General features: G+C 35.0%; 1 protein-coding gene across 1 annotated transcript; it reads right to left on the bottom strand.

Moving 5' to 3' along the window:
• Positions 1–4,711: 4,711 nt before the first annotated feature.
• On the bottom strand, positions 4,712–8,209 carry dlx3b (distal-less homeobox 3b). Its single transcript, NM_131322.2, has 3 exons — positions 7,751–8,209; positions 6,850–7,034; positions 4,712–5,635 (listed from the first exon to the last, which is right to left on the bottom strand). Exons 1-3 carry the CDS (start codon positions 8,067–8,069, stop codon positions 5,330–5,332), a joined length of 810 nt encoding a protein of 269 aa, NP_571397.2. The 5' UTR covers positions 8,070–8,209; the 3' UTR covers positions 4,712–5,329.
• Positions 8,210–14,088: the final 5,879 nt, after the last annotated feature.

The following is a 14,088-nucleotide window of genomic DNA, read 5'->3' as shown; positions in this document are numbered from 1 at the left end:
AAAAATCCACCAGTCTTCTGTAAATGGGAACCATCTCTCTGCACTTATGGTGCAGAAAAGTATGGAATGATTTTAAGATGCACCTCTTTATATACTCCCATCCCCGAGTTCGATTTGTGGAGTTGATCTTGCTCCGTTTACTTGTGACAGTCATGGGAAGAGAAGACAAGTGTTTTTGAATGAAGTAGCGAGCTCTCACATGGGAAATTATGGGCAATTTTACATCTCGAGATTAGAATAATGGGTGCTCAAGTCGGACAAGTAGAGAAAAGGGGCTTTTAAACAGGGCAATTACGTGGGAAGCTGATTTGGGAGAGCACTAAAGGGTGATGGGAGATGGACTGATAGTAGTCATGAGGTGCTGGATGAGTTTTAATTGAGACGCATTTGTAGACGTACAGTCTTTGGTGATTCAGAACGCATTCAGGTTTGGGACAAGGATGGAACCCGTTCCCGAAATCGTCCCCAGTTTGTGGGGTGAAAGAGAGTTCAGTGGTTCACAGCTGTCAAGAAAACCTCTCTCATTTGATCGTATTTACATTTGGAGCAGAACGATGCTGCTGAGTGAAGCCTGTGGACCCGGGCATTGAGCGGGTGTCAGGCAGCTGCCCTCTGTCTTTACATGGCAACATGTGCGTGTCCCAACCGCAGCTGACCTCCTGTTCAACCACCCCAGAGGCCTCCTGTGCCATTTTTTTGGATACGGTTTCTCGTCAAACACGTAAAGATTGGCCCTCCCTATCTTTATTTAGGTGTTGCGGTGCACTGAATCTTAGTATCATGTTCAAGTTCAACAGTTCAGGCTCGGACAGAGCACACGGGACCAAGGGCTTCTCGTCGAGGTGACCACGTCAGGCCACACACTCAGCTTTTGGGTTTCTCTGAATGAGCGATGTGTCCCAAGACGACGCCACCGAGATCATAGACCATAATTGAAGGCCACACACCACGAACAAGCCCAACGGAAAGCAGATATGTTACATATGGCCTAACTACAACTGCAAATATTGTATCAAACAGATAGCAGCCGTTCTTTATGGACCCTATGGCACAACTGCGTCAGATGAAAGTGGTAAACACATTAGAGGGGATAAAATGTCTTAGGGTTTGAGCTATGGCCATTGTACGCAGATGACGGGATTATCATGTTTTAAAGAGAACTAAGTGGCCTGACAGGTTTTAGGTGTGAATATGACTCTTTCTTCTCTATTGGAGGTAGAAGAGTAATTTAATCGCATGCGACGGCGAGGCGAGTATTATAAGACCTTTATGACTAATTCCACAACTATGAAACGGCCAGAAATGACTCACAGTTGACCAGCCAACCATCTTAAATATCTCCATCTATCATGGCATTAATAGAGTGGCATTTCGTTTTTTTTCTGTCAGCATCAGCATCTACATCCACCTATGCTTTGAATTTTATTGCAGTATTTTTGGATGCAAAATTTGTAGAGTTGGTCACCTAGATGGATTGTCTAGGTTGCTTGTAACTGACTCGACGTTGCTGTGATGTGAAACATCTCTAAATATCTCTGTATTTTGAAATACACTCTAAAGAGAAATATAAGTATTGTTGGTTTGATCATCCACAGAATCTTTATTAAACAAAAAGTGTTTATAGGATTGTCAAATAAAAATCCCATCCTTTTATTTTAAGAGTCCCCGAATTAGTAACTATTTGGCTCCCAGAGTTTTGCCATAAAGCAATACCATGTGCAATAATGTCCCATGTGGGTGGCTACAAATTACCCTTTTACACATTTAGATTCCTTAGAGAATGGTGGAAATATAAGAAAAACCAACCAAACACCGGGCCTTTAAAAATATAAAGGAAAAATAGCTAGACCTATATGTTCAAATGCTGGTCTGTTTAAGATTCCAATTTAGGAAATTCAACTTTCACACTGGATTACGGTTTTGTAGCTCATTCTGCATATGGGGTTGAATGAAGAACTTCAACATTAGCGGTTAGTCGTATGATGTCTGCATGAAAACGGATTATTTATGGTTTCTGTGGTTCAAATTATGGTTTTGCGCCCATTCCACCTAAACCAGAGGGCATTCTTGTATTAAGTCTTTTTTTCAATTCGCACAGTTATGATAGCCTATGATACACAAAAAATCTTTCATCTCATAAAAGACGTTTTAGTGTGAACTGAGACAAAAATTAAATTAATTTGACCATATAAAGCACATGGTGTTCAGACAACACCTAACAATTACAATTTTCTGAAGTTTTGTGATGCGTAGTGTCTGTTTTTTGATTATATTTAATTGACGTTAGTAATTAAAATCACAAAAAGCAGAAAGAAACAAATTGTTTGCGCCATCCACAATAAGATGAATGATTCATGTTTACGGAACACTTGGTGCTAATATAGGCCGCATATAATTATGCGCATAGGAAATACAGACTTGACTATAAATTTGACCTATGGTTTTAGTCCATTTGTAACACTTTATATTTTCTTTAAAATATTAACAAACTTCTATCACATTTGGTTACATTATTCATGTGCATTAAAATTATATTCTTATGCTAATATTTATTTACAATTTCATTATATATTCGTATTATGATTGTCTGTCTTGAAAATGCTATGTCGTTATGTTTGTTAATGCCATAAGTTTTTCGTAAAACCTTACAGCCAGTAAAGTTAAGTAAAATTCGCATAGAGACTGTCTACATTTAATTTTTTTTTATTTTGGCACCTGAAATTGATTGTAGGCTTTATTTATTACGAAATCGATTCATATAATTATTTTCACACCTAATTTCTGCATTATGTTTGGCTAAGACTGGACGACTTCTGGCCAATTTCCTTGAATAAACATCAACAACACATGTTTTCAGTAGGACTTACAGGAAATAAATTCTTCCAGAAAACATCTGACGCTGGTAAACTCCTGACCACCAGAAACACTAGCATATTCCTGAGACCATGCGAACTTTTTCACTTTTAAAAAAAATTTTGCCCAAAAATTTAAATGAATCGATCCTATATTCACCCTTGATTTGTTCAAAACCAGTTTGAGTTTTTATTGTGTTGAACACCAAAAAAAAAAAAAAAACACTTATTTAGAAGATTTTTATTGTCTTCCTTAGCAGGAAAGATAAAATAGAGTTACTATAGAATCAGTGGTTATGCATGCTTTATAATATCTTCTCTTTAGTGAGAAAATAATAAAATAATTTTCTTTTTTTTGGGGGGGCGAACTATCCCTTTAACCGAAGGTGTTGTCTATAGAAATGTATGGAAACACTCAACAAATGTATTTTGTTTCCTTGATTGACACTTGAATGTTTGTGTATTATTCATGAGGTGAAATATTATAACATTTTCGATTGAAAATTCTCTTTAATGTAAATAATAAAAACGCAATAAACCAAACAAAAGAAACCAAAATGTTGAACAAGGGTGAAAAAAGGAAGAATTTTTTTATTTCTGGGCGAACTATCTTTTAAATGAAGTGGTTGACTATTAAAAAAGTGTATAATGTAAGAAAATTCGATAATTGCATTGCTTGACAAGTAAATTTGTATTATAGATTTTTATAGATTTTTATAGATATAGATTTTTAAAATATATTTTAAGTTCAATATGAGCTTACACTATTTATTTTGAATGGACTGGAAAAATAAAAACGCAATGAAGCGAACAAAAGAGCAAAAAATTTCAATGGTGAGTAAATGATGATAGAATTTTTATTTTTGGGGCAAATTATAACTGAAGATGTTGTCTGAAGAAAATAATGTATAGGCCTAATGTAGGCAAATTCAACAATCGTATTTTGTTGCTTTGCTTGACAAGTGAACTGTGTAGTACTCATGAGGTAAAATTGATAGATTTTCTGTTTAAAATTAGCTTAAACTATTTCTTTTTAATGTACTGAAAATAAAAACGCAATGAACAAAACAAAAGAGCTCAAACTTTTGAACAAGTCAAGAGTGAGTTAGTGATTATAATTTTCATTTTGGGGCGAACTATCACTTAATAATTTAAGTTATTGTCTACAGAAGAAAAATGTATAATATAAGAAAATTCAACAATCATATTTTGCTGCTTTGCCTGACAAGTGAATGTGTATTCATGAAGTAAAATTCAGAGATTTTTCGTTTAAAATTAGTTTACGCTATTTCTTTTGAATATCTGGAAAAAAAAACATGTGAATATCCTACTATGACAAGGCTTAATGACAGAAGGTCATTAGAGACAGATAATATGTACTGGCATGAAAAAGAAACCAAAACCGCGGGAAGGCGGAATTTGGGCGGGAACAGGTTAAATGCCGCTTTGAAATACCGTCGGGCTGCAATTTACATATACCTGTAAACCTCGTGGGTTTTTTTCTAGTCCGACGTCAGATGCCTTTGTTTGCCCTGCCTATTCTTGTTGTGACCGACTATCCCTAAAGCTCAATGCTTTATTCCAGTAGTCACCCCCTCCTTTGCTGTAGTCTATCTTGTTATCTGCCAACAGAATACTAATAAAATCCAGTGACTCCAACATGTCTGCTCGCCTGTCGCCTCCTACAGCCTCTTTGCACGCAGCCCTACCAGGCTTATGCATGCAAACACATCACAAAAAATAACATCTGTCTGCCTTAACCCTTTCGTAAGAGTCCAAACAGCACGATATCACTACAAGCGTCAGATTTGCAAATAATTAAAATCTGCTCAATGAAACAAAGTGAGTAAATGAGGGAGTATTTTCATTTTGCATTTATTCGGTTTGACAGAATAACAATAAAACTACTTACAGGAATATAAAATGGTTCGAGCACCACCGTGCAGTCTCTATCTGTTGAAGTAACACGAATTTAGTGGTTCTGCTTTATTTAAACACTTATGTACAGCTTTCAACATTTTGTACAGTCTATAACTTATGTCCTGAGTCTGTGAAGCGCGCGCCACTCCAGCCCACATTGTGGGTGGCGTACGTGGCTGATAACAACACAATTTGGGGTTCAATCATTCTTTAAAACATTTTTAATATTCACCTATTAATGAGCAAAACATGAAGATAAAGGAAGTCATACAACATAATAATTTAAAACCACTCTAAACTTCCTTTACATCGTTTAACCTACACCTATGTGCATGTGAAATAGGTCTGAGTAGCCGGGACACATTGAAACAATTATTTATTATTATACTATTATTATTATTTTAACACAAAGCATTCATATCAACAGATATGCGTTCAAACAGTCCAGAAGTTTGCTGTTCCACTCTAGATACTCGCGGAGTATCTGTCAGCTTATTTCTGCGGAGTTTTTCCAAAAGTCTTTTTGCGCTTATATTAAACTCTTCCATCAGTGTCTGTTAATACACGGCCCCCACGCTCTGCGGTGGTCCCGGGTGGTGCACTGGATGCTGTAAATGTGATCCCTGCTGGTACCAGTGATTGCTGTAATCTTCCATGTAGGGGGGTGTGGAACTGAGGGGTGGCTGGGGGATCTGCCCCCGGTTGACCTGGCTAGAGTGCGCGTTATTGTCCCAAACAGCCGGGGATGGAGGCGAGTTGCAGGCCATGGAGTCGCTGGCGTTCGGGCTGTGCTCTAGCGGAACCTCGCCGTTCTTGTAAAGCTTCTTGAACTTGGATCTCCGGTTCTGGAACCAGATTTTCACCTGTTTGGAAAATAAAACAACGTTCAGTTTATTTTAAACAACATTAAGTCCGTTAAAAAGAAGCAACTAAGTAAAACTGCAACCCTAATGTAAAAAACAAAAACTAAATGATGCCAAAGTTAAATTTTGAAATTGTTGTAATAAGTGCTTATCCTGCTAAATATAACCTATTTTTTTAAACAAAGCGCAGGGTTTGATAATACAGTTTAATAGAAATCAAAGCACATATTTTCACCTGTCGGCCATTAGAATAGACCAGAGAAACAATGTCAAAGCAGTTAACTAAACAAAGCTGTTCACCTGCTTTCAATATTTCGGGCAATTTAGACCTATTGTGCATAAAGTACACATAGATTTCCAGATTGCTAATACATGACAAACATTTAAACACTAAATTGTTTTTTTTGTTTGTTTGTTTTTTTGTTTTTTTGCATTTAGATTAGCTACATTTATTTTATTTTGTAGACTTTTAAAATCCTTTATAAAGCCGACAATGCCTCACTAAAAAGCAGGATTTATTTGATTGACTATTTTTTAAGGTAAGCGATTGCAAACAATTTATATGGGCTGAATTTAAACAAACAGATTTAGTTGAACATTACTACCTTTAATTCGTTTCTTTAAATTCAGTCCATATAAATTGTTTGCAACCACTAACCCCCCAAAAAATAGTAAATCCAATTATTCATTTTTTCCAGTGTAATTATTACAACGGAATATTTAAAATTTGTTTTGTTTAATTTGCACTCTAACTAAAACTGTAGGCGAAATTTGCTAAATGCTATATAATTAAAATAAACATGTTATTCGAAAACAACGACTAAATAATTTCTGCAGTATAAATATTGCCCTTACAATTCCTTTATATAAGCTGTCAATTCGTGATGGCTTATTAAATCTTCAACTGCTATAATAACTTGTAGAAAATATTAAAGCGAAGAACAATTACTTTCTTTACAAAACACTGCAAATAAATAATGATTGTTATTTTAATTAATTTATTAATTACACAATTAATAAATTAATTAAAGAGGTGAGAATTGCGGGCAATGACATTTCAACACATGAGCAGTCTTTTTATGACCTGATAAGATTGCTGCTTATCCTTATCTCAGTGTGTTCAGTGTCAGCGATAGAAGTGCAAGGAATCGCTTTAAGCTGTTAACGCAATGCCAAGTGGCAGTGTTGTAAATGAATGTGATCTCCAGGTGTACCTGTGTCTGTGTGAGCCCCAGCTGTGCGGCGAGTTCAGCTCTCTCCGGCAGCGCCAGATACTGCGCTTTCTGGAAGCGGCGCTGGAGCGCGGCGAGCTGGTAACTCGAGTAAATGGTGCGCGGCTTGCGAATTTTCTTGGGTTTTCCGTTTACCATCCGCACTTCAGTCTCTGGTTCCTCTTTGACTGGAAATAATAAAATACAGAGCACGTTATATTTCAGTAACATTTTACAGACAAATAAATAAATAAAAATAGAAAATGGATGGCCTAGCCTCATTTTGGCATCGTATAACCTTTATTTATATAAATAATAATGTCTTAAAAAGCTAAATAATTCTGCTTCCTGAAAGCTAAATAATCAACATAGAGTAAAATGATATATCTAGTCTAGAAAGCATCAGGAAGTATGAATTAAAACCACAAACTTGACCAAAAGGTAAAGAACGGCTGTATCTTGTAGCAATTTTTTGTAGGCCTACCCTAAGAATGAAATACATCGTGACATCTAGCCTACACCGAGCATCGATTAATAATGATTAATCGCGTTACAGATGCAATAAAAATGTCATAATTGTTTTATAGCGACCGCAAGTCTGTTGTGATAGAGACAACTTTCTAACCTGCTGAAACAAATAAACTTTACTAGTCCTATAAATTGTAAGTTTATTTGGACAATATAGATTTAAATGTTACAAAATCAACCCAAGAAGTAGGTTAAATAAGTATGAATAATTTACAATATTTTTTCTCAAGACGAAAGCAAACTTTAGTTCCTAACTTGAGCCTGACACAAAGGCAATTGCAGTTTTTATTTAGAGGAAAAAGTAATGCTGAAATTGCGCAGAAAGATAAATGTATTAGTGCATATATATCCGAATGCAATTTTATAAGTATCTCACCTGCACTTTGTGGTGGCGTCTGCAGGTCTCTGTTGTAATGTCCGTATTGTCTATAAGTATTGTAAGGATACTCTGTCTTGGTGGGATACGCTCCGGGTGTTGCCCCCATCCCTGACAGATTAAACTGATGATATGAGTTCATCTGTTGAGGATATGGAGGGCTCTGGTAGTATTCGTGATGGCTGCTGTAATAACCCATGTCTGTAGCCGATGACTCTGGGAGAGTCGGAGAGTCCTTAGAAGTCGGATGGCAACTCATAGAGCCTGAAAGATCGGTCGAAATACCGGGTATCTTCCTGTCATATGTCGGTCCACTCATCCTTAATAAGGAAGGAAAAAACAACGATCGTCCACTTTATTTCCAAGGCAGACCGAAGCAAGTCATGCAGACGTTGGGTTTGGGACGATGCCTGTAACACAAAATCCTCGATGAACTGCTTTCTCACACTCCCTCTGTTGAAGCACTGAAGGTAATGGCAGAGATGTAGTATGAGAAACTCTGAATTATATGGCACATGGGCGGACACTCGGCTCCTATTGGCTCTTCGCGCTTGTGTTTTTCTCTCTCTCTCTCTCTCTCTCTCTCTCTCTCTCTCTCTCCAGCCCTCAAGGCGAAATGACCTCCGCCTAAACGTCTCCAAACTTCGGCTTTTGGGGATTTTATCTGTTATGGCGATAATGAAGAGGTGAAATGCTGGAGATATTTTTTTGTAGAACTGTTATACTAGTTAGTAAATGTTTCATGTTCTCGTTCCAGTTCACATGCGTTAAAAGAACGTCAAATAGATTTTAAATGGCCCACATCTTACTAATATGAGCTTTAATAAGTACATTATATTATTTAATGAATCAGCATTAGTTAGGAAGATATACACTGTGAAATGCGATCAGTTGCTTTGAGAGGTGAGTAAACCAGCTGCCTTAAAAGTGAGAAGCTGACTTTGCTTAAAGTAGCTAATATATGATATTATTGTACTATATCATACAATATAATAGTATTATTAGCTATTATATGATAGTTATTATGATAATCCATTGCTTAGATGTGATGAAGATTGTTATGTACAGCATTAAAAAAAGAAAAGTCGCTTGTTTTATCTTTAAACTGGAAAATAAAAACGTTCTTTAGATAACCAAACCATTTAAACATCTGCATTGGCATCAACTGTTCTATTGGGAAATGTTTTCAGTGCAATAAAAGGTTTAAATTAAATATCGTTGATTCGAGTTGTAATGGGGAACTGATCTCTGAACAGTTAAAAAATATCGTTTTCACTTGGCATCAATATGAAACCCTAATTTTGGAAATACACTGTTTATTTCGGATTATAAAGGACATTTCCCTGATCTACTCTTTTCACTCTAAAGACACTTTTGTGCGCTAAAAAGGTTCCAAAGGTTATTCACGCAATCATTTGATGCCAAGAGAACATTTATTTTAAGAGTGTAGTGCCGGGCACGAATGATTTAAGGACAGGCTACATTATTTTTAATTTGTAAATTTAGGGCATGCTTGGCTGTGGCTGACAATGGATGAACGGTTTTGATCTCATCAGTTCACTTCTTTTCTGATTCAGAGTGGCTGTGAAAGGAGTCTGGAGAAGTTTATCTGGGCCACTGATCACCCCTGCGGCACTTGCTTGTGTGCCTCTTTATTATGGCAAGGCGTGGTACCAGAAGTAGGTCTTAACCTCTAGTACCCAAAATAACCTTTATCAATACTGAACTATAAATGAAGGCCTAAATCAGGAATCGAGGAATAGACTGTTCGTTATTTATTGTCGGTGTATGCAAATGTCGTGCACATGAATGCGCTGTTTTTATGTTTGACGGTAAACGTGTGTGAACTGTGAACTTCAGCCGCAAGACATCGGTTTGTCACATACCTGATGTGCACAGTCGTGGCATGTAGTCAAATTCCATAGAGTCTTTCGAAAGACATGCAAACCTGTCTTGAGATCTGAGAAAATTCTGCCTGATGGCAGTGTCCGGTCTTAAGTGTTTTTGTGTTGTTGTTGTAGTTGCTTTGTTTTTTTATAGATTAAATGTATATTATAGGTACATAGGTTTATTATATTTTCATTATGCATTATCGTCCATGCGCAGTTAAAGCATAAAAATATATTTATGATCAAAATTATTTGAATAAAATATTGAATATACATGCTTTCTTATTTTAAGTATAAGAGTTTGATTTATAGAATGTGGCATTCATGTTTTCTTGTTTTATCTGAGTTTGGCTCTGGTTTGCCACAGCGGTGAGATGGGTTTATTGGTGTCATACTGCCCCCTTGTGGTTATAGTGCTATATCTCGTGCTGCTTTATTAGGGGTAGGAATATGGCTCTAACCAAAAATAAAATAAACTGTCACTAAATATCAGTTTCCTATTGAAAATATCATCAAATAACCTTTTTATTGTATATCTTTACAGCTAAATGAATAATAATAAAAGGATGTTTCAAGCAATGCAGGTGTGCGGTGCTGTGAATTAACCTTGAAACGCGACAACAATAAACGATACAACATACAACTTACATTTCTATGGTAACCTCAGTGACGTAAATTTAAACAACATTTATGATTGGTGACGATGAAAAGAAATAAAATCTATAAATTATCCTTTCTTGGACTTGCTCAACATGTGATGCTTCATATATCCCCAATGGCTCTTTAAAAAATTGATTTGCCAAAAAAAAAAAAATAAAATAAAATCTTAAATGGCTCTTTGCTGAAAAAAGGTTTCCGACCCCTGCTTTTATATTGTTAGAAATATATTTTCCCGGGAGAGGGATATATTCAGGCCCGTAGTTATAACCTGTTAAAAGGGGTTAAACTTTTTTGCAGTTATTCGCCTTATTTTTCTATTCAATTCTGCATTTTAGTGACATTTTAAGAAGTAATGTTTGCTGGATCCGCTTGTCGGATGGGGATCATAACCACACTTTTTTGATGCACAAAAAATATTTCCTACAATTTTGTCAAAGGGCTCACCATACTATTTTACTGCGAAATTAGAATTTAAACTATAAATTAATCCAATTTTATAAATATTGTTATTAAATTAGAATTACAAAATAAATAAATAAATATAAAAAAATTAAATACAAATATATTATCATTTATCATAAAAAATAGGAATCTGGTTAACTTGATTTCAAATAAAAACTGCTAAAAAATAAATTCGTTTTAAAACTTTCTTCTCTCTATAATTTTCACAATTGATGATGGCATGACAGTCAAAAATGGGATAAATTAGCTCATATATGGGTGAAATTCTGGACTTGTGTCATGGAGTGGTTTGATCTTTCCAACCACCCGACCACCCCCTAACTATGGACCTGATTTTAGTGTAAAATATATGATTTTGGTATATAACAATGTTTGTCGTTTTGATTTGACCCAAGAAAAGTTGCAGAAATAAGCTTATTTCCACTAAAATAATGCTTAAATCTTTTTTTTTTTTTTAAAGAGGCCGAAAACCTGTAGGCTATCGACTGATACACAAAAAATACCATGGAAGTCAATGGTTATAGGTTTTCAGCTTTCTTCTAAAAGAAGATTTCCTGAAGGGTTTTGAACAACTAGAAAAATATAAAATTTTCATTTCTGTGGGAGCTATCCATTTAAACACTTAACTAACCCACTTTTCTTCTGCTTTGTCAAGTCCCTGCTTTATCAGGGGGCACCACACCATAATGAACCACCAATTACTCTGACATCTATTTTACTGCAGATGCCATTCCTGCCATTCATTATTTTTTATTATTATTTACTATTATTATGTTAACAATTGTATAATAAAGTTATTAATAATTTTGATTAGTTAATAATAGTTTTTAAAGTCAGTAGACTTTACACCCATAGCTTTAATGAGTTAATTGATTTATTTTCATATCATTTACATATACACTACCGGTCAAAAGTTTGGGATCAGTTTTTTTTCTTTGTTTAAAGAAAATTACTCTATTCAATAATAATAATAATAATAATAATAATAATAATAATAATAATAATAATAATAATATTATTATTATTATTATTATTATTATTATTAAAGTGATTTTTGAGGATCATGTGACTAAAGACTGGAGTAATGAATAAATAAATAAAACCACTGGAATAAATTAATATATTAAATTATAAACTACTTTTGAACAGTTATTTTATAGTGCAATAACATTTCACAATTGTACTGTGAAATAATGTGAATAAAATGCAGCCTTTGTGAGCAGGAGAAGCTTTTTTTTAAAAACATTTAAACATCCTATCTACCCAAAACTGACTGACAAAACTGATTGAATTTAATTGTATTATCTTTCAATTTCTAAATATGTGTGGAGACTGAAATGTTATTTTAATAATTACATCTGTTTAATAAATCTGTTTTGTTTAAATGCATCAAAATACATCGCCTATATTCACTGAGAAATGCATAAAAAATATTCATTTTCGAAATGGAGTGTAATCAATTATGCTGACCGAGCACTGTATACCTCTTTACACAAACGAAAATATCTCTACGAGAAATAAGCAACAACTATTTCACAACTTTAACATTACAAAATCACAGAAACAAATTAAGCTGCAAAGGAGAGTTGCTTTTTTACAGTTAACATTACGTATTATGCATGAGCCGACAACGGGCACTTTTATGTATTGCCACTTATGTTTTATTAATTCCAAAATTATTTTATTTCTGTTTCGGCTCGCACAATTGTACTTGTATAGAAGCACAATGTCATACTTTTCTATAATCAGCAGGTGTCGCCATTGACACAGGCTTTATGTCTAACATAGGCCGATGGTAACCTGTGATTAGGCCCGCCATCCCATCTGAGAAGAGAGTAAGAAGGATGGACAGAGTTGGGGTGAATTCCTTCAAAAGAGATCGTCATTTATGATTTGACCAAGCCTTTTTTGTTTTTTTGCAAAAAAAGCAAACTGAAATTAAATGTTTTAATTAAATATTGTAATTGAATCTGATTTTTAAATATAAATAATGTCACTTAAAGAATACAGGACAACGCAGAAGACATCGGTGAGCTAACCAAGGCAAAAACTAGTGGAACTTCATTCTTTAAAAAAAAAAAATTGATTGTTTTTATTTTTACTGTAATAGGTTCAGTATAAAATGTAAATATATATATAAATATATATATATATATATATATATATATATATATATATATATATATATATATATATATATATATATATATATATATATAACTAGAAAACATTGCTTTATATTAACTAATACATAATATATATATATATATATATATATATATATATATATATATATATATATATATATATATATATATATATATATATATATATTATGTATTAGTTAATATAAAGCAATGTTTTCTAGTTATTTTTTGTTTTATATTATTAAATGAATTAGGAAAATACTCATGGCAACTATATTAACTTAGGGCCACTAGCCCCAGTTAAGTTTGGTTTTTGGTCCTTCGTAAGAAAAAGTTTGGGCAACCCTGTGTAGCGGGTTTTACAGCGTCTAATGCAGCAATTATAAATAACAAATTCAGTTGCTTAATAATGGTTAATCGCCACGTTTTTAATAATAATAATAATAACTAGAATTGTACATTTCCTAAAGGAAATGTGAATGGGGTTTGCGTGGCAAATCGATGGGGTACAATGTATTTTTATTGGTTGCTAGGGTGTTCTGAATCGTTGCTAGGATGTTCTGAATCCTTGCTAGGGTGTTCTGAGTGGTTGCTAGGTGGTTGCTAAGGTGTTGCTAGGCGGTTGCTAAGGTGTCCTAAGTGGTTGCTAGGTCGTTGCTAAGGCGTTGCTAGGCAGTTGCTAAGGTGTTCTGAGTGGTTGCTAGGTGGTTGCTAAGGTGTTGCTAGGCGGTTGCTAAGGTGTCCTAAGTGGTTGCTAGGTCGTTGCTAAGGCGTTGCTAGGCGGTTGCTAGGGTGTTCTGAGTGGTTGCTAGGCGGTTGCTGAGGTGTTGCTAGGTGGTTGCTAGGGTGTCCTGAGTGGTTGCTAGGTGGTTGCTAAGGTGTTGCTAGGTGGTTGCTAGGGTGTTCTGAGTGGTTGCTAGGTGGTTGCTAAGGTATTGCTAGGTGGTTGCTAGGGTGTTCTGAGTGGTTGCTAGGTGGTTGCTAAGGTGTTGCTAGGCGGTTGCTAAGGTGTCCTAAGTGGTTGCAAAGTGGTTGCTAAGGTGTTGCTAGGTAGTTGCTAGGGTGTTCTGAGTGGTTGCTAGGTGGTTGCTAAGGTGTTGCTAGGCGGTTGCTAAGGTGTCCTAAGTGGTTGCTCGGTGGTTGCTAAGGTGTTGCTAGGTGGTTGCTAGGGTATTCTAAG

Source organism: Danio rerio, chromosome 12, assembly GCF_049306965.1.
Source record: "Danio rerio strain Tuebingen ecotype United States chromosome 12, GRCz12tu, whole genome shotgun sequence".
NCBI classification, from domain to species: domain Eukaryota; kingdom Metazoa; phylum Chordata; class Actinopteri; order Cypriniformes; family Danionidae; genus Danio; species Danio rerio.
Note: the sequence above shows the minus strand (reverse complement) of the source record. Positions and strands in the feature narration are given on the sequence as shown.

Excerpts from the sequence above, each read along its gene's own strand:
- dlx3b (NM_131322.2), bottom strand. The coding sequence starts at position 8,069 with ATGAGTGGACCGACATATGACAGGAAGATACCCGGTATTTCGACCGAT. Across the intron at positions 7,035-7,750 it reads GACGCCACCACAAAGTGCAG|TCAAAGAGGAACCAGAGACT; the intron begins GTGAGATACTTA and ends TATTATTTCCAG. Across the intron at positions 5,636-6,849 it reads TGGGGCTCACACAGACACAG|GTGAAAATCTGGTTCCAGAA; the intron begins GTACACCTGGAG and ends TTTTCCAAACAG.